The 21129-nt window shown below is 42.1% G+C and overlaps 1 protein-coding gene across 1 annotated transcript; it reads left to right on the top strand.

Annotated features, from left to right (window-relative positions):
• The first annotated feature begins 16197 nt into the window (after positions 1 to 16197).
• On the top strand, positions 16198 to 20613 carry PLAC8L1 (PLAC8 like 1). The gene is made up of 3 exons (XM_072990214.2): positions 16198 to 16759; positions 18376 to 18512; positions 20467 to 20613. Exons 1-3 carry the CDS (start codon positions 16537 to 16539, stop codon positions 20611 to 20613), a joined length of 507 nt encoding a protein of 168 aa, XP_072846315.2. The 5' UTR covers positions 16198 to 16536.
• The last annotated feature ends 516 nt before the right edge of the window (positions 20614 to 21129 follow it).

The raw sequence follows: 21129 nt of genomic DNA, 5'->3' as shown, positions 1-21129 counted from the left end.
CCAGTTCTGCAACTGCACTTCCACCTATAGAAAATCCAACAGAATGCTGCCCCTGTTCTTATTATTTTTAAACAGTTAAGTGGATACCTCAGATATTATTAATGTTGGTGTCTCCTTGTTGTCTTTGGGGAAGGTTTTCCCTGGATAACTCTTCCTCTCTGAGTTAGACTGTCCCTCTTAGCGGCATGTTCTGCCTCACCAGCCCCAAGGGAAAAAAGATTTCAAAGGTAGGTCACGTTTGTCCTCAGATAGAATAGGCATCTTCCATGCATTTTAAAAAAAGGTAGCATAGGCATCCTTCAGTCTAGAGAGACTATGGTAACGTGCTCTGAACCGAGGAGTGTCCTCTCCAGAGCATGAAGCCTGGGTAAAGTAATATGGAGGATAAGCTGTTACCCAAGCATCAGATCCCCCCTCTCCACATTGCTGAAATGGTCCAATGGAAAGGCAAGAGCCAAAACGACTGGTTCCAGCAATGTCGCAGGAGTTGGCAGAACGACACGAGCTGCCTTCGGGACTCCAGCTCCGGATTTTGCCTCTAGGTTAACTCCTGAAGCCTTTTCCATTAGTGGATATAGCCACAAGGCAGTGGAGGTTTGAAATCGGAGTTTTCCTTCTCCTAGATGGGCTGCCTTCCATGGCTGAAGGCCTTAGGAATGGACCTCAACAGATGGGAAACCCTGACATCTGAGCGTTCAGCCTGGAGGCAGGCATTACATCACGGCCTCTCCCAATTTGAAGAGACCCTTGTCCAGCAGGCCGAGGCATAGAGGAAGTCACAAAGCAGCAAAATCAGGGAGCTGGACAGGGGACAGATTGGATTTGTCCTCAGTGTGGAAGGGATTGTCATGCTTGAATCGGCCTCCTCAGCCACACTAGATGCTGTTCCAAGTCCTCCATACAGAGCATGTTACCATAGTCTTTTGAGACTGAAAGATGCCTAACTAAAAACTAACTAAAATCCGTGAGAGGACCTTCAATTTATCTCATGATCACAGAGTTTGCTTAGAGGGTCTTCTGAGATGAACTCTGTCAGAGGTCTTTTGGAAGTCCACAGGAACAATGTTTACCTGATCCATGTGCTTACCGACACTCTCCATAGAATTTTAAAACGTTCATGAGACTAAACAAGTTTTGGGGAAAGCTATGCTGATTTTTCTTCAATAAGACTCATCTTTCTGTGTGTGAAGTCAATTCTGTCTTGAACAGTACTTTTGGTCAATTTACTTGGAACAATTTGCAAACAAATTTGTTTGCAATTTTATAACTCACTTGTATATCTTAATTTTTTTTTAAAAAAACTTAGACATTGCACAATAGTGGTGGACTGGACAATAGCCAGAGGACAAGTTAAATATTTTTGTAAAAAAGAACATCAGTCATGTTTGAGTTCTTCAAGAATTCTTCGATGAGTCCAATGGTTTTGTTTGTCTTCTGTTTATGAATAAGATTTGAAATTCCTTTATGTCTACAGCCAATTTCAGTTCCTCAGACTCCTTTCTCTAAACTCTCAAGTGGGGTATTGAGATACCTTAGATGAATAGTGAAGACAGGCACAAATTAATTCCAGTTTTGCAATTTCTTTATCTGTGCTCTCCTTTCCTTTCTTTACCATCCAACTCTGTCCCTTGCTCGGTTCCTATTTCTGATGTATTTCAATGTTTATTTCCATTATTGCTGGATGTTGTTAAATTATATGCTTCTCAAAATCTTCGCTGCTACTGTTGTTTACACCCTTTACGCTTAGCTTGCATTTCTTTTCCGTAAGATGTATACCTTTCTGTTTTCATCTGAGGAAAAACTTATTTGACACTGGTTGTTAACCATGTTGGTGAGTTGATGCACTGCATAGAAAAAATTAGAAAAAGGCTGTGTGGTCCTTGCAATAATACAACTGCAAGAGCAAATTATACCTTTATTTAACCACTGAAAACCCCTGAATAACTAGTTTTTGATGGTAATCCATCTTCTATGCACCACGATTTTGTGGAAATTTCAGGGGGGAAAAGCATGTTTATGAGAGTCTTCAAAGTTCATGCTTGATCTAAGTCTGCTTCTTCTTCTCTCTCTCTCTCTCTCTCTTTTTTAACTATAACATAAACATACAATGCATAAACCAAAATTCAAATTAACTGTGTTCCCCACCACCAATTTTCTTCCTCCATCTATATTTTTCTTCTTTTTTATTGTCCTCTTCTCCAGAACTGCATTGATTCTTGATTTGGAGCTTTCCCTTTTCCTCTTATTAACAAATATTCCAAAAATATGCCCCATAGATCATAAAAATTATTCTTTTTCAACTCTCCTTTCTTAACCTTTAAATTACAAATTAGCTTATCATTTATAGCTATATTCCATATTTCATTATACCATTCATCCATTCAAAATTCAGATTTTGATTTCCATTGCCTAACTATTATTAGTCTAGATGCTGTTAATAAAATGGTAATAAATTCTTTAGTAATCTTATCATATTCCACCTTCTCAAATATTGATAACAAATCAATCTCAGGATTAAATTCTATATCTTTTTCACATATGTCATTTAGTTCTTTAAAGATTAGTTTCCAAAATCTTTGTACTTTTTCACATTCCCACCACATATGAAAGTATGTACCAATTTCCTTCTCACATTTCCAACAGACATTCAGACTAGCATTAATTGTATTCAATTTTGTCCGTGTTAAATATCATCTTAAGCCCAATCTTAATTTTTTTCTCTTATTCTCACTGACATAAATCTTAAACCCCTCATTTTCCACATCTTCCTCCATTCTTCCTCATTTATTCTTTTTCCTAAGTCTTATTCCCACATCAACTTCAAACCTTCTTTCTCACTTCCTTCTTCTAAGTCAAGCAGGAATCTATAAATTTTACTCACTGCATCCTTTACTGAATCAGTCATTTGAATATTTTCATATGGTAATAGAAATTGTTCATACTTTGTGTATTTTCTATCTTTATTATATTTCTTTACCCGTTCATTAGTCCATCTTTCTGTAGGCATCCTTCAGTCTCAAGAGACTATGATATTGTGCTCTGTATGGAGGCCTTGGAACAGCGTCTAGTGTGGCTGAGAAGGCCAATTCAAGAGTGACAATCTCTTCCACACCGAAGACAAATCCAATCTGTCCCCTGTCCAGCTCCCTGGTTTTGCTCATTTCTGGACTGCTTCTTTGCCTCGGCCTGCTGTACAAGGGTCTCTTCAAATTGGGAGAGGCCATGATGCACTGCCTGCCTCCAGGCTGAACACTCAGACGTCAAGGTGTCCCATCTGTTGAGGTCCATTCCTAAGGCCTTCAGATCCTGCTTGCAGATGTCCTTGAATCACATCTGTGGTCTCCCTCTGAGGCGATATCCCAGCACTAATTCTCCATACAGGAAATCTTTTGGAATCCGACCATCAGCCATTCTCACGACATGCCCAAGCCAATGTAGACGTCGCTGTTTCAGTAATGTATACATGCTGAAAATTCCAGCTCGTTCTAGGACTACTCTATTTAGAACTTTGTCCTGCCAGGTGATACCAAAAATGTGTTGGAGACAACGCATATGGAAGGTATTCAGCTTCCTCTCCTGCCGTGCACAGCTTCCTCTCCTGCCATCCATCTTTCTAATTGCATTTAATTCAACCATGAAATATTCTTATTCTGAAGGATTTGTTTCATTTGATCTTTTGATCTCATTTTATACAACCAGTCTTTCAATGTAATCATTTTTTAAAATAATTCTGCATAAACTTTCATATTGGCAGGAAAATTCTTATTTCAGTCACTAATCCTAATAGAGAGTTAGATGGGCATAAAGTATTTCTATATTTATACCATATTTTTAACATTGTCTTTTAAAATGGGTTATTAATTTCACTTATTTTATATTTCTTGACCATACCAAACAGACATTTTTCAATATCTACCTGTAATTCTGATGATTCCATTTCCCACCAAATTAACCTTTCTGGATTATATATAATTTCTCCAATATTGTCTGCTTCTGAACAGCCTTGGGACAATCATCTGACATAGATTTTTTTGGACTGTCATAAATATTTTGTCTGAACTTCCCACAAAATCTTAGTGTACAGCCTGAGGAAAATGGACTACCATTGAAAGTTAGCTGTATGCTTGATTTTTTTTTTTTGGTGATCTAATAAAGTTATCACCAACTCTTATATGAAGAATACATCATGCGAAAGGCAGGACTGGATGAATCCCAAGATGGAATTAAGACTGCCAGAAGAAATGTCAACAACCTCAGATATGCAGGTGATGCCACTCTGATGGCAGCAAGTGAGCAGGAATTAAAGAACCTCTTAATGAGGCTGAAAGAGGAGAGCACAAAAAATGGTCTGAAGCTCAACATAAAATAAACTAAGATCATGGCCACTGGTCCCATCATCTCCTGGCAAATAGAAGGGGAAGATATGGAGGCAGTGACAGATTTTACTTTCTTGGGCTCTGTGATCACTGCAGATGGTGACAGCAGCGACGAAATTAAAAGATTCCTACTTCTTGGGAGGAAAGTGATGACAAACCTAGACAGCATCTTAAAAAGCAGACACATCACCTTGCTGACAAAGGTCCGCATAGTCAAAGCTATGGCTTTTCCAGTAGCGATGTATGGAAGTGAGACCTGGACCATAAAAAAGGCTGACAGCAGAAGAAGTGATGCTTTTGAATTTTGGTGTTGGAGGAGACTCTTGAGAGACCCCTGGACTGCAAAGAGAACAAACCTATCCATTCTAAAGGAAATCAACCCTGAGTGCTCACTGGAAGGACAGATTTTGAAGCTGAAGCTCCAATATTTTGGCCATCTCGTGAGAAGAGAAGACTCCCTGGAAAAGACCCTGATGTTGGGAAAGTGTGAAGGCAAGAGGAGAAGGGGACGACAGAGGACGAGATGGTTGGACAGTGTCTGCGAAGCAACCAACATGAATTTGACAAATCTCCCTAAGGCAATGGAAGACAGGAGGGCCTGGCGTGCTCTGGTCCATGAGGTTATGAATAGTCAGACATGACTTAACAACTAAACAACAAACAAGCGTCTAGGTAATACCATATTGACACTCTTGACTTTATCTTTCAATTGCTATTTTATCAGTGACTCTTTTTGTTTTTGTTTTAGATTTTCCCCTTTTGAAGGCAACTGCGACTTTGCTGGTCCTCCTTGATTCGAAATAAAATATGGGAACAAAAGGTCCCTAGCCCTCAACCACAGGAATGATTTTACAGTTATATTCCTAAACACTTCCAGAAGACCTTTTCCCAGACTGTTTGAACATACAGTAGCTTTCACTAAGATACGCTTTCTGGTGATGGATACTTAGAAGCCCTCTCTCCCACTTTTATTAGTTTTATTTATTTATTGGTTTTGATCTTCCTCCAGCTGGATGTCTGTCTGTCAATGTGTCTGTCTTTTTATTGTAGCGGCAAGTGGGAGCCAAACACTTTTTTTTTCCACCCTAAAGGAAAAGTGTCAGCTACTTGGGAGTCAAAGAACAGTAATAAGGGAAGAGCTTGATGTAGAGCGCTTTGCATCACACCTGAAAGCTTTATTTTTGCAAAGGCAACCCAATCCTTTTGGCTACTGTGGATATTTTCGGTGACTGATCTTCCCTCCTCAGATATCTAGCTGGCATCAGAGTTACTTTTTCCCTATTTTTTCCCTAGTTTGAAAAAAAGGAAATGAAAGCAGAAGACTATATCCCGACTTCTCTCCTTCACCCCTGCCTTGTTATCACTTTGATGAGGCTTTCCGCAGCCAGCCAGGCGGCCTTTCTAACAAGAGTCGGCCAATACAAAAACGAGTGGTTCTAACTCTGCAATTACATTGTCTGCTGAATGCTTGCCTTTGCAGCAAAAAGGAATCCAAACTGCGTAGGGAGAACAAATTACAGCCAGGGCAGCAAGCTAACTATGCCCTGTGGCTGTGAGAGCTGCCAGAAAATGATGGAGCCCTTGGCTCACGTCCCCTGTTGGCAGACGAGAAAGAAAGAAAATGCAGCAGGATTTTCAAGGGAATTTGCTGTGTATAGTCCCCTTGTTTAGCCCATGCTGTTGTCCAAAGGAAGAAAATAAGTGCCTTAAAGGAGATCAGAAAGTACCGGAAAATGCTTGCTATCTGGGATCCATAGATATATACTATATCCACAATTGTCTGTCTGTAAGCAATAGCTAACCCTGCCATCTCTCTGGCTCTGGGGGTTTCTTCCCCACCCACAGGTCTATTTTCAGTTCCTATATTTCACTAGATTTTATCCCTTATTACTATAACCATATTCTTAGTCTTTTCTCTCTCATTCAGTGTCATTTTTGTTTTCATCTACCACCAACATGTTGCAGTGCGGATTGCACCTGTTCAGGATGCTAGCCAGCTAGCCAGTCATACCCCTTCCCTTGAAATACTGTGCCTTCTTTCGGTTCACCATTACTTATTTATCTATTATTTATTTTCCCCCACTAGCCAGCCTCCTATTTTATTTATTTATTTATTAAATTTATACCCCGCCCCTCTAGACCATGTCTACTCGGGGCGGCTTACATCCTACATACAATACACTCTGGCTTCTTTGGAGATGTTCCACCTTACATTTTGTTCCTAATTGTTTTTTCTCCTGTATAGACTTAAACCTGCCGATACGCCTCTACTTGTGTGGATGATCCAGTGGAGTTTTGTCTACATAGAAATTCACACCTGGAGAATGGGTTTCCTATTAATGCTGGCTCGATAGCTCAGTGAGTTAGGTATCTAACTGCAGAGCCAGAGGTTGGTAGTTTGATTTGCAAGCTTCACAGTCCCAAGGTGCCCCCCAGAAAAAGGGAATAGTAAACTACTACTAAGTAGAGATGGGTACTTGCCGTACTTTTGTGCGGTTTGGTGGATCAGGCCCACAAGCAAGTACCACGGATTCCTCACCCTGCCTCCTCATGTGGGTGCCCTGTCAGAAGCAGCACTACAGGCTTCTCCGCCCTCCCTTGCAACATCTGTGGGTCCGATCTACTGAACTGAGCCAAACTGCATGAGGTGCCCATCTCTACCTCTGAGAATTCTCAACCTGCAGAACCCTGACAAAGGTCACCCTAAGTCAGAACTGACTTGACAGCGCATAGCGATTCCTATTATTATTAGTGTACTCGACACCATGACGACTTTTTGAACCTCTCTTTGAATGGTGCTCCTGAGTCATTAGAATGCATTGTGGGTAGAGAATGGTACATCTGCCACAACAAGGATGTGATAAGAGATGATATTAATGATAATCATTTCTGTGCTACCGTGCCAGAGTTGTAGGAAGGTCCCTGCAGTTCAAGACTGTGCTCGTGACTAATTCATATTTTGTATTGTACATCTTCCCTATCAGGCTGTTCCTAAATACAGGCTTCAAACTGGCCAGTTCAATTGCCATCTCTAATCAAAGGAGGACATTGTTCCTCCGTGCTCCACCTCTTCTCCTCTGAGGCTCGTCCTTGTTCAGAATGTGTCCGTTCCCTCCTCAATTTGCTTTGGAATTCCTTGTCAACTTGTGTTACTCCTGATCCTCTTGTTCCCCAATAGCTCAGGGGCAGGTCAGTTCAAGAGCTGCCATGTAGTCATTAACAGGTTATAGAGCAACCTGCTTTTCTTTTGTGCAGTCACAGTGCACAGTTGCCAGTGGAAACAGCCAACTTAAGGTATATTTATTGCAAACCATAATTTTTTCCTGTTTGCTAAAGTGGATACACTGCTGCTAAAGGTGTGTCTGCTTGCTGTCGCTTACAGCAGGAGGATAATCGACTGCCTCTCTTTTTGGTGGACTTGTTTCATTTATTTAAAAGTGTGTGTACCTGGCTCCTGAATAGAGATCCTAAAGCTGCTAATGGCATTACAGATTTTGAAATGGCAAATGGTCATAAAAGCCATTTGAAACAACTATTAAAGCACTAAATAGAACAAGGGACATTATAAATCATGGCAAGCAGTTGTGCTGACTATGAACAGAAGATATAGAATTATACTGGAAAGTGTCTGGATTAAAAAAGAAAGCTGCTTTGATCTGGCACTTAAACAAATCTAGAGTGGCTGCATGAATTTCATGTGATGGATTCTCCCAGAATTCAGATTTGTGAACATGCCATCAAGTTGTCTACAACTTATGGTGATCCAATGAAAGGTCCTCAACTGCAGGTCTTGTAAACAAAAGCCTGTGGCTTCCCTTAGGGAGTCAACCCATCTTGTATTTGGTCTTTGCCTTCAATTTTTCCTAGCATTATTGTCTTTGTCAGTGAGTCTTGCCTTCTCATGATATTCTAAAGAATGAAAGCCTCAAATTTTGTCATTTTTGCTTCCAGAGAAAGTTCAGGATTGATTTGATCCAGGACCTGCTTGTTTGTCTTTCTGGCAGTCCGTGGCATCAGCAAAGCTATCCTCCAGTACTGTGTTTCAAACAAACCAAGTTTGGTCCTGTCAGTCTTCTTTACTGTCCAGTTTCACATCCATATGTAGTAACCATACATATCAGGAATACTTGGTCTCCAGCAACATGTCCTTATACTTAATTACCTTTTCTAATTCCTTCATATCTCCCATTTTGAGTCTCGGTCCTCTTCATTTCTTAGCTGCAGATTCCATTTGATGATTGAATCAAGGCATACACAATCTTGAACAATTTCAGTTTCCTTATTGTCAGCATTAAAGCTGTGTAGTCCTTCAGTAGTCTTAATGTTCAAGTGCATCCCAGCTTTTCCAAGAGAAAAATGCCAGGTGCAAAAAAATTCAGGTGCTACTGTAGAGGATATCCTCTCAGGCCCACCAATTGTGCCCTGGATAGACGTGGGATACGCTACAAGGCCTCCTCTGAAGAAAGGAGGGTCATCATTGGTGCAGGTAGCACTTCAGCTATCCAATCCCAAAGTATTTAGGGTGGGCGTTCCCAACCTTGGGTCCCCAGATGTTCTTGGACTACAGTTCCCAGAAATCCTTCCAGCACAGCTAGTGTTGAAGGCTTCTGGGAGTTTAAGTCCAAGAACATTTGGAGACCAAGGCTGGGAACGACTGATTTAGGGCTTTAAAAGGCTGAGAGCAATGCTTTAACCTAGGCTTGGAGACAAATAGTGGGGAAAGTTGCAGTAGAGTTGGTAAAGTGCAGGTGCTAGATGGCCTCAGGAATGGAAGTTCATGGACGTTTTTAAGTGTCGAAGGGCATACATAGTACAGTCTAAATGAAGCAAGGCAGCTTTCTCTAATTGTCTAGATAATGGATATCCTGGCTGGAATTGATGGGTGCTGTAGTTCAAGCACAGCTTAGGAGACACTGAATGAAGCATGAATAATGGTGGCAAGATCTATGATCTTTAGCACAGGGCAGAATGGCAGATGCATCTTAATTTTGGTATAATTTTGTTCCACCAAAACCTTGTCATAAACTAAATATAGTTTTCCTCCATCATAGACCATAGAGGATTAGATGCAGAAGCCACAATGGAAGAGCCATTCCTACCTGGCTCCTGAACAATCTTTGCAGTCCCTATTCCTCCCAAGCTCCCAAAGGAAGGGCCAGGTCTTGACTCTAGGGCTTCATTTTACTTTGGAAGTCATTAGAAGTACACAGCTACTTGGAACTGCATCTGTTTTTGCCCTGCAAATAAGCTGAGCGGCAGGCTATAGTGCTTATGGCTGGAGGCTGGTAGAAACCATTTCCCCCCCCATAAGCAACAGCACTTTTCTTTGTTTGGCATGAGCCTCTGCTTGCTGTAGAGAATTGGAAACCAATGAAGGGAAAAAAATCTTGAGGCATTGCAAACCGCCGACAAGACAAGCAGACTGGCTTCCATCCAGCAGCTGAGCTGAAACGGTTTCGTTATCGCTGTCGCTTAACAGCTTGTGTTTGCATTGCCACCCGAAAAGAGAAGGATGGTTTTAGACTGAAAGAGCAGCAAATAATATTAGTACTTCTAGAAGTCCCCAATGACAGCTTTTCTTCAGAGAGAATAACTGCTGAACTGCCTGCTCAATGGGCAGGCAGTTTGACTGTTTCAAGGAGTAAACCAGTTGCTTTATTTAATGCCTGAGAATCCACTCAGACACCAAAAGGATGGTTCTGCCCTTCTGATTCATTTCCAGGAGATGGCACTGTTAGGTAGGCACTTAGTGGCCTGAGAATCGCTAAAACCAAATGGATAAATTTGGGGTGGGTGGGGGTGGGGTAGAATTGCTACATCTAAAAGCCCCGTGAAGGTGTCATTAAAGTGTAACCATGGTAGGCTAGAGACTTCCTCCATGTCTATGGATGCTAATTCCACCTCTCATTTTCCATCACAGAGTGGGAAAATCTAAAAGTTGATTCAAGGCATGGTTGGTCGAGCATCTGAAGAATTCTCCCCACAATCCAGAATGCTGTTTCCACAGATTCCCGGGTGGTATTACACTATGTGCGCCTTGAACGTTTCTGCTCAACCTAGAACCTGCTCAACCTTGAATGCACACAGTGAGGTGTCTGAGTGTGTGTGTCAAGGGACAGCAATCCCGTCAGAAGGCTAGACTCCATTACAAAGGAGAATTGTCAAGGATAAGACCCAAACAGATTCATCCACCCTCTTCTGGATCTTCAGAGCAGAAGAGAATTGATAGTTCCAGTGGTGATAGGTTAAAGAAATCTCTCCCTGTTTCCCATTAGTAGTTCTTCATCATCTCCCTATACTGACAATACCACTCCCTTGTTCTTTCTCTTGCTTTGAGCATAGCTGAAAAACCTCTGTTGCAATCTCATTCTGAGGTTTTGCCCTCCCAGCTTTCTCCCTACAAATAATGGATTCTCAATTGTACTCGTCAGAAGTCAAATGAGGTATTTGTGGGATACCACTTTTTAGCCTCCTCCTTGGATGCACACCTTGATGTAGTCAGGAAGCTTGAGTGACTTAGAGGAGCAGAGAGCAATGCCATCAGGAGCCTAGGCTCCCATTAAGAGCCTGGGCTCCTGGCAAGGTCACCCAAGGAGGAATGTTCACAACTGAGGCACTGGATTAGGAGGCATCCCCCCTCTTCAGGAGTAATGGTCACATCAGCAGAAGAGAATGGATAGGTCCAATGGTGGTGAGGATAGAGAAACTCCTAAAAGGCAGCAGTTGCTCTTGGCAGAAGATTTTTCACAGACAATGGCAGTGACACTTTAGCTAACTCTTGTTAGTACCACGCAGCATAAAGGATTGGTAAAGTAATGCCTGTAAAGGTTTCCCTTGACAAATTGTCCAATCATGTCTGACTCTAGGGGGTGGTGCTCATCCCCATTTCCAAACCATAGACCCATTGTTTGTCCTTAGACAATTTCCATGGTCACGTGGCCAGCGCAACTAGACACGGAATGGCATTACCTTCCCATAGTGGTGGTACCTATTTATCTACTCACATTTTTTACATATTTTCGAACTGCTAGGTTGGAAGGAGCTGAGACAAGCAATGGGAGCTCACTCTGTCGCATGGATTCAAACTGCTGATCTTACAACCTTGCAGCCCAGCGGCTGTGCGATTTAACCCGCAGGGCTGTCATGTCAAGTCATACCCACATGGATACCAATAAGCTGGAATTCCAGAGCTACCATGCTATATGTTATTGGGAAAGGGCTGCTATTGGGGCAAGTCATGGACTAGGACTCAACTTCACATCCCAAATTTCAGAGGGAGGTATCTCTATCTCAGTCACAAGTTATCCTTGGCTGCAGTCTTTATTCAAACATTATGGAGACCCGTACATCATGTTTGAATAAAGACTGCAGCCAAGGATAACTTTTGACTGAGATAGAGTCTTACCAAGCCTGTCTTCAGATAAGAAGAAAAACACCTTTAATACAATGGATGGTGTTGGAATGTTTGAAATCCATAGCAGTAGATCTGTGGGAGGGTTTATTTCAACCTTATTGTGACACAGTAATAGAGAATGTTGTGATTTCAACATTCTAGAAACCTTTGTTTCATTTTTCAGTCAAAACTGGACCTTCTGTCTTACTCCTCATTCCTAATGGACAAGCTCATTAGCTGCTGTTTTACTGCGACTGAGAAAAATCAGTGGTCTTATGCTGTGCAGTCTCCACCATTTCATTCCTTCTCGGCATCTCAAAATTGTCATGATCTCTTGTCTAGCCTGAGGTAGGAGATTAAAGAGTTATTTATGTGTTTAGGAAACTGGGCTGGGTCTGTCAGAGTGGCTGGCTAGGGCAACTCACTGTTTGGAAACATCCCCTGTTTGAAAGGCTGGCTGGTCCGAGTCCAGTTGAAAGATAAAGAACCATGTGAAAAGAGGAGCCATGACACCACCAATCAACAGGTATCAGTACCTGGTCAGTAGAACAGACAGAAAAATCACTTTCCTGAATCTGGTGAGGTGCATTTATTTCTGTTCAAGATCTAATAATTGCAATGTTGCATGACATTTACAGATTAGCACACAAACTTTTTAGGCAAATATGCACCCTCTTTTGTGTGTCTGTGTGTGATCATAATTTCTTCTTTATTGGTGATGGACAGTGGCCAGCTTGGGTCGGAATTTCAGGTATTACACAACAGATAATGAGTCATACACACACATACATATTATTTCAGTCCCTGAATTTTGGGCCTCAGGAAGATCTTCTTATAAAAAGATAGTTTTAAAGACCATAAAAAACAGGCAATACTGACAGCGTAACAATTCATCATTTTCAGTAGCAACAATGCACAAGATTGCAGGTCTGGTGGCAAGTTACAAGTTTCTGATTGAACCCTTGGGATTCTGAGAGTTGCAGTCCAAAAGGTTACTTGCCCATATTCTCCTAACAAAGGACTTCCTAAAGAACCAGCTCTTCAGGATTTTGAACCAAGTGCATTTTCTAGGATGCTGTCACTTCTGAAGACGCTGTGCCCCACATGCAGACACCCACCCCCCGGAAGGCCTGTGGGTCCTCGTTGGTCTTGTTTGTCACTAATCTGGTGGATTTCTGCTTACAATTTTCAGAACAAGCACTATGAAAATTGTTTTTTGTACAAAAATTCCACATTTCTGCAGAAAGAGTATGTGGTTAAATTAAATAATGCTCTTAATGTAAAGTAATACTACTTTATACAAATGCATTGCCAATTTTTAATAGATTATGTGGAGGGGGTTGAATATAATCTTAATTATGTTTAGAGCAGTCCCTTTGAAAGCATTGGAGCATAACTTAGTCATCACTAAATTTAGTCTCACTGATTTTAATGACTCTAATTATGTCATTTCTAGAGGAACCCAACATTGTATTTTCACTCTGCCATTTTCCCAAGGAATTCTCCTCATTTTAGCATTGTAACAATCCTCTAAACTACAGTAGCTAAAGTTCTAAAGTTCAAAGAAACTCCTGGCAGAGTGAGGATTTGAACCACAGTCCTCTGGATTTGCTTTGGCGCTCTAAGCACAGTAATGCACTGGGACTCTCTGAATCTTTGATAGGCAATGCCTGTGTCTGTAGCATTACAAACATTTCTTATAAGAAAGGATCGGGCACTTTCTTAAAAATAGAACAAGAGGGTTGAAGGACCCTGACATGTTCTGTGTAGTATTTTATGGCTGGACAATGCTACCTGTTCTGGCTGTTTGGGTTACAAAAGTGAAGTCTGTGGCTGACGGATTCTGATGCCCCCTTGACACAGACATATTTTATCACAGGGAGCTGAAATATCACTAAACCCATTATTGGACTGCAGTGTGTTTTGCACAAAGCTAATGTTCAGAAACACCAAGGCCTTTGTACACTGGTTCCCTCCAGGGTGTTATAGTTTAAGACCTAAACTTATTGGTATTGGCATATATGGCAGCTACTACCTTGATTTAGTACTGCTTTGGGGATGAATGTGCTCTTCCAGTGCTGTTGGAAGGTGGGAGAGTCCCTGTGGGGCATTGGGTGTCAGTTTAACCATTGTGATTTACTGAGATCCTGCAGTTGGATGAAGGTGCCAAAAAAGACAATTCAGCAGGGGAAGAGAGAGAGAGAGAGAGAGAAAGATTATTTTTCAGGAGTACCAGAGGAGTTCAGTCTTATTTTTATTAACATTCTTGCGGTTTCTGCACACCGATGCCCCACATACAAGAATCTGCTCCTGAAAGATCCTGTCTTCATTTTAAAAAAAAAGATAAGAAAGCTTTTGAGAAGGGGTGGGGTGTAGATACACTGATTCAAATAAAGTTTGCAAGTGTGTGTGTAAACCCGGTTAAAAGCAAAGCAAAGCGTGCTGCTTATATACTGCCCCATAGCGCTTCAAGCACTCTCCGGGCGGTTTACAAATTAATTCTGCAGGCTACACATTGCCCCCCCATTGAGCTGGGTACTCATTTTACTGACCTCAGAAGGATAGACGGCTGAGTCAACCTTGAGCCGCTACCTGGGATTGAACCCCAGGTCGTGAGCACAGTTTTGGCTGCAGTACAGCAGTTTAAGAGTGTTGGAGAAGTGATGGTCATCTGCCACCGCCTCTCCTGGTCATGGCCTAGAGAAAGAGGGAGATGATGGGGTCACGGGCAAACTGGCCTGGCATCAGCACCATTCATTCCATGATTGACAGAGGATGATGCTGATCATCATGCCATCCTCATTTCAACCTCCTCCTAAAAAAAAAAAAAGTACAGCTGGGGAAGAGACAGCTGGGCATGTGTATAGTTACAACTGCTTATCTTGTCACTTTGTCAAGAAATATAGATCATTTCCCCCTGTAATTAATGCTACTTAGTCCCAAGTATGTGTGGAGACCAGAAGCAAATTCCATTTTATTCCTGTAATCAAGATGTTGTTTTGATTGAAATTAAATTAAAGTGGGGAAGCAGAAGTGCTTTTTAAACTTGTTTATGTTTATGTTTCTGGTATTGGGTAATCGGGTTTTGTTTTCTGGGGTTTCCCTCTCTGACACATTAGAAATGAAGAAGCAATTATGAAGCATGGGATGGTGAGAGGGTGGAGAAGAAAGAGAAAGGTAAATTTAGTGCGTCAAAGTTTAAGTAACTGACATGGACAAAACTAGTAAATCTAGAGTCTAAACTTACTTAACCAAACCATAGAAAACTGCCTTTTGTAGCCCTAGTGGTAAGAAGAGTGATGGAGCCTGTTAGAAAAGAAATACAGGCACCCTATTGATGTTGTCAACCTTGGTGCAGCAGAGGGCCCACCTGCTATTTAGGCTGCCATCTGGAGGTGAACCCTTCTCCAGGTGATAGGAGGGCATGTGGGCAGGAGCAGCTGCGTGGTTCCACCTGGAAGCAAAGTCAATCCAATTGCCCCAATGACCTGGGCATATCCCTGAGGCTTTCATGCCCTGTGATTCCTTAAGGCAGTGGTCCCCAACCTAGGGCCTCCAGATGTTCTTGGACTTCAGCTCCCAGAAATCCTGGCCAGCAGAGTTGGTGATGAAAGCTTCTGGGAGTTGTAGTCAAAGAACATCCAGAGGCCCAAGGTTGGGGACCACTGCCTTAAGGTGATGCCCAAACAGGAGGAAATGGTGTGCTTAGGAAAAATAATACTGTATATAGAAATGCAGACCAAAGAGAGAGCTTTCTACTCTGGCTGCATGCCTAGATACAGTCCCATTTTTGAAGATTTCTTTCATTTGAAGGGTTGTCCAGTCCAAGCCTGATTTTAACAGGAAGAACTATAAGGAGGGGCCTTCATGTTGCCCATCCATGGTGAGCACCTGGAGGGCAGACTCCACAGCCATGCAAGTCTACTCAACCCAAAGGAGAGGCACTTAGGTTCTGTTTAAATTAGAGTCATCATTTCTAATTTTGTGTGTGCTTTTTTAAAATGCAAAATATACAATTTTTGCCCTCCATTAGGGTGACATCTAAGTGTCCACCTTGGAAGCTCACTTTTATCCAGTCCACCCAGGAGAACCCTCCCTTTGGCCTTAGCCATCCAGCAAGCTGATTGGCTTGAGCTGGAGGAAAAGTGCAAACGGGACCCCAAATGTCTTGGAATCTCGGCTTGATATGCTCCAGAGTGCGCCTTCTCTATTCCCCTCTCTTCCTTTTGTTCTTAGATATCTTAGGGATGGTGTATCTTATTGTGATAGGTATGGATGATGAAAGGGCGTTCTTGAGAGTGGGTAAAAATCATGAAGCCTAGATACTTTGAAAGATAGTAAGCAATGCCATTTAGCCAGGGAGTTAGTAGGAAAATTCGTAGGGACACTTCCAATTTCTCTTCCTTCCTTCAAAATTATGAATGATTTAGACAATTCATTGTGGTGACAGAAGAGTTGTACTCTAAACAGCTGCCTGGATTTTAGGATGGAAGAGGAAAATTACAAATGGGCAGGTCTCTGCAGAGATAGTACATACTAATATGGAAGTTCTTTGATCATTTCTTTCTGCACTGGAGACTAAAGGCCACAGAAGAACAGGCACATTTTCATCTCTTTCTGTTTCATGAGTGGCAGGCTGTGCACGAGGACAAGCAAGATAAAACGAAATCTGCAAAAAGGGATGATTACTATAAACAAAAATAAATTGGCACTAAAATAATGGATTTCTTTCAGCCTGCCTCCTTTGGATTAACGACTCCTTGAGTCATGAGCTACTTGGTTGCTAAATTCCTGGATCCCTTTGATTTTAGTGTGCCTATTATTATTCTCCTCCTTCTTTTTCCTCCCCTCAGGGGCAAAAGCCCAGCAGAGCCTGTGACAACTCAACCACTCCCCACTGGAGCGATTGTGTCCAGCATCACAACCATTGTGAGTACTGGAGGCAGCTGGTCAACTGGCCTGTTTGATGTCTGCAGTGATAAGAGAATTTGTAAGAGTTGCAATAATGTATTTAAAATCTTCTTTCAAAGTTGTGTTCTCAGGTGCGCACAGAAGAAACAGGGGTTTATTAAAACAGACGTTGCTGGTGACTGAAAAGTTTCGTTGTTTAAAAGTTGCTGTTAAGGTAATGAGCTGAGATGCTGGAAGAGAAAAAAGCAGGACAGGGCCAGCCTTCTCTCTGTGAGCTTTCTTCAAGCCACCTGTTTTCCAGGTGTGTTGCATTACAATTCATGGCATTTCTGGTCTACTCCGCCAGGTTGAGCAAAACTGATATTCTGGGTTGTTGCCATTCTGTGCCCCAAAGTTATGTCCAACTTGTGGCAACCGTGGTAAGATTTTCAAGGCATATGAGATACTTGAGGAGTGGTTTTATCATTGTCACATACTCACAATGAGTTTCTATAGCCAAATAGGGATTTGAACCCAGATCCCAATCCAAGTCTGCCGTTACACCACACTGGCTATCTTCTATGCCACATCATAATGCCCATGAAGAAGCAGCTGGTTTTCTCTCTTGTCAGGAATATTGCTTAGGATTTGGTCCAGATAGGTGGGATAAAAACCAATCAATCAATCAATCAAACAAACAAACAAACAAACAAATAAACAAACAAATAAATAAATAAATAAATTTTCTGGACTGTGACTTCCAGTATCCCTCAGCCAGCTCAGCCAGTAGCTGTTATGGGTGGGAGATCTGGGAGTTATAGTTTGAAAAACTAATTTTTGAAGCTCAGAAATGACCAGTATATTAAACTCCCTTTTCTCTATAACCTTTAACATGTCTTCTCAAATGGAAGGTAATTTACATGTCTTTGCCCCAGAGATATAGGGATGGGATTATGACGATATACCATTCAGTTGAACAATCCCATCAGTGCTATGGGCTGGCTTCACCTTTTGGAAAACCTCCCCCCCCCTCAATTCTGTTGATAGGGAAGATGGATCAAATAGTCTCAGCCAGCAGCTGAGCCTCCAGTACTGGAAGTCTTATGTAGCCACTTAGCCTAGTACCCCTTGGGAGTCTTATACTCTATACTGGGGCATTTACAACTTCTCTGAAAACAAATGCAGTGAATACTCAAGCATTTAAAAATAGTATTCAATATTCATTGCAACCCAATAGTGTATCATCAGATTAGAGACGTGTCTAGTACTGCATTTTGTGGCTTAATTGGAGGGCTACAGAAGGTCATGTTATTAGATGTTTGGGAAGGGTTCCTTTCTGCAACCCCATATGAGTCTCATCACAAATAAATTTGTGATATAAAGGATGTGATTGTGGAACTCCAGCTGGCTTTCCATGGGCACCCCATTTGTTTCTGTCCAACTTATCCACCAGGCAGTTTAATGAAAGGGGGTCCTCTCTGCAGTCACATTTTAGGCAGTGCATCTTCTCCATGCCTTCAGTTGGTCAACAGGGCATTCCTAATCTGAATCATGCAACTGGTCTACAGAAAATGGGTTTATGGAGGACTCTACCCTATGGGAAGAACTTGGACATAGTGATACACACACATCCCCTACGGGCAGATGCTTCTATGAATGCTGAAGGCAACTTTCACTGGCTGATCACAGCTTCCCTGTGGTTGTGCTTCATGACAGGTGTTTGTGGTGCCCTGTGCAGCCCATGTTTGGAATGCAGTCTCGCAAGCCGCCATGGGGAGTGCTTTTGTTTCCCGCTGTTGCTGGGTTCCACCTTGGCATTACGAGTCAGCACGAGAGAGAGACACAAAATACGGGTAAGTATATCCAGCACCCATTATGGCACTGGGCCATGGGCAACAGATCATCTCACTCTTCCGTGATTAAGTCCTGGTAATGTTGCATTTTTTGACATTTGTGGCTTTAAAATCTCTTGACATGGCTCAACGACCAGAGGCTTATTAGTCTGTGCTGCCTAATAGTGATCGTTTGAAATCTTTGCAAGCATGAAAAGTTCATTTGAGACAGACCACAGTAGCTTAGTACTGCATGATAGGTAAACCGACACCTCCGCTTTTTAGAAGGCCCACATTTCTGCTCTGTAGGGGGCAAAGATCTCATAACTGGCTAGCACCACATCTCTTTAAAGCAGATCAAATGCATTAAAACTTTAAAATGACATCTCTCATAGCACAAAAGAAAAAACAATGGTGGGTTGTGCGTGTGTTTCAATAAAAGGATGTGTCCACCAAGCAACTTCTTGTGGTTTCTGAGTAAGAGCAGCTCTGTTGTGTCTGATTCAAAAATTACATTGCCCCAAAGTTCTCAGGAATGGGAAAATATGTATTATGCTGTAAAATCGGGGAAACCGAGAACAAAAGACCCCAGTAATAGTAGCTTCTGTGCGGAAATGTAATTTAAAGCCGTGACCTATTGAGTTAAGGACTGTTCTCAGCAGAAATTAAGGAACCTTAAAGTATTTATCCCCATAGCTCATTGCAATCATTATTGACAAAGCTGCAGTGCAAATGTTCATTGTCTCACATGGTACAGGAGTGTGTTGTAAAGTTAAAAAGGGTAACTGTTGCAGGGTGTTTCAGGATGTCGGTACAGCTCAAATGGATGCTGTCAAGACTGACTGTCCACTGTAGTTTTTGAATGGAGAAGGTGGGGGTCTACAACCTGCCTTCTTGGCTCCTGGGACTATCTTTAACTTCCATGAAGTGCAGATCTCTTCCTTCCTTGGATTGCTCACTGTCTGTACCCAGCAGATAGTACACTTTTAGGACTCCATGACACACATTTAGGAGCACCTCCTTCTGAGGATTCCCCACCTTCCCAAAATTGTAATAAAAAACAAAACAAAACAGGAGAAAACAAATTGTCTCAAAACACACACACACACACACACACACACACACACACACACACACACACACACACACACACACACACACACACACACACACACACACACACACACACACACCTGTGGGACCTCTAGGAGATGCAGGGGCAACTTTGCCATGTTCAAAGGCCTCCCTCCCCCCCAGTTTCATACCCCCTAAATGTTACGTATGTTAAAAAGGGCCACTAAGGGTGGAACATGTAAGTGCCCCTTCATTTTTCTAAGAAAAAAAGGGAGGGCTCAGAGGCGTAGATGTGGCCTTCCAAAATCTAGGGATAGGCCTGCTCATTCACCCCTGTTGGGAGGCACCTACGGTCTATCCAGTGTCGTCTTGTCTGGAGAAAGACTGGGCTCCAGCTGTTTTGCTCCGTTTTTAAAAAGACTTGAGTTCCCTTTCAAACCAACCTTGCTGGCTTAAGGATATGCACATATACAGCACTTGGCCAACTCCAGGTGCTTCCATTTTGTTTCTGTCTTTGTTTTAATTGCCATAGAAAGCAATTGGTTGATGGTTGCTGTCACGTAGTATTTCTGCATAAGAATGAGGTCTGTGCAGGTGTTTTCTGTCTGGATAGAATAAACATGCAAAGAGAAGGAATGTGCTTGTTCGGTCCCTTTCCTTCTGTGTCCATTGCTGCCTGTGCATGGAGGGTCACAGTCTGAAGGGAGATCCTCCTTTCCCTGTGGATGAGGACTGTGTTTCCTCAAGATTAACAGGTCAGTGTGGATGCCATTTTCTGCTATCTCTGGATTCTGTGTGAAAAACTAGTGAAGAGAGAGATTCTAATTAGACCAGAGCTTAGTGACATGGAAAAAGAATTTCTCGGTCATTCTGATGTGGAGAGCTTGTCTTCCTTCTACAGGGAACCCTCTGTGAAGACTGGATGGTGGCTTGTTGTTGCTGGCCTTTTGCAGTCTGTCAAATGGCCAGAGAAATGAAGAGGAGACCAGTATTCCAGGTTTATGAAATGCACCAGTCTCCTCCTCCAGTAAAAAATGCCCTTGTTTGAAAGCTTGGATCATGGTGCTTTTTCTCGACAGCAGCAGCAGCAATGGTTACTGCAAACAGTTTTTTTTTAAAAAAACCAACACATTTCTTTGTCAGAAAAAAACTCATCCCCCCCCCAATCTTAGGAGAAAGATGTTAAATATAAACCCCATTCCAACAACAGTCATCTGACTAATGGCACTGAGGATTGAGTTCAAATGTTGGTATTGCTGGGCACCTGCAAGACGTACTGCTGATCTCCCAAGGCTTCCTGACTTTTCTCCTCCACCTTATCATTTCACTCCCGGGCCCCAGCAAGTATATGGAGAATGAGAAGAGCAATAAAATGAGCAACCTCCGTGTAGCTGGAAAGTCTTGCCACTGCATGCATGCATTCAAAATGGAGTTGCAAATGCCCTCAAGGAACAACAAAAATTAAACTTTCCCTACCCCAGAAACTTGCTTTCCTAAATTTACCCAGCATGAGGACTTTTTTGTTTTAAGGGAAAAGTAAAAATCTGCATTAATGCCAGCCACA

This window comes from Pogona vitticeps, chromosome 2, assembly GCF_051106095.1.
Source record: "Pogona vitticeps strain Pit_001003342236 chromosome 2, PviZW2.1, whole genome shotgun sequence".
Classification (NCBI taxonomy): domain Eukaryota; kingdom Metazoa; phylum Chordata; class Lepidosauria; order Squamata; family Agamidae; genus Pogona; species Pogona vitticeps.
The sequence above is the reverse complement of the archived record's forward strand: the minus strand, read 5'-3'. Positions and strand labels throughout refer to the sequence as shown.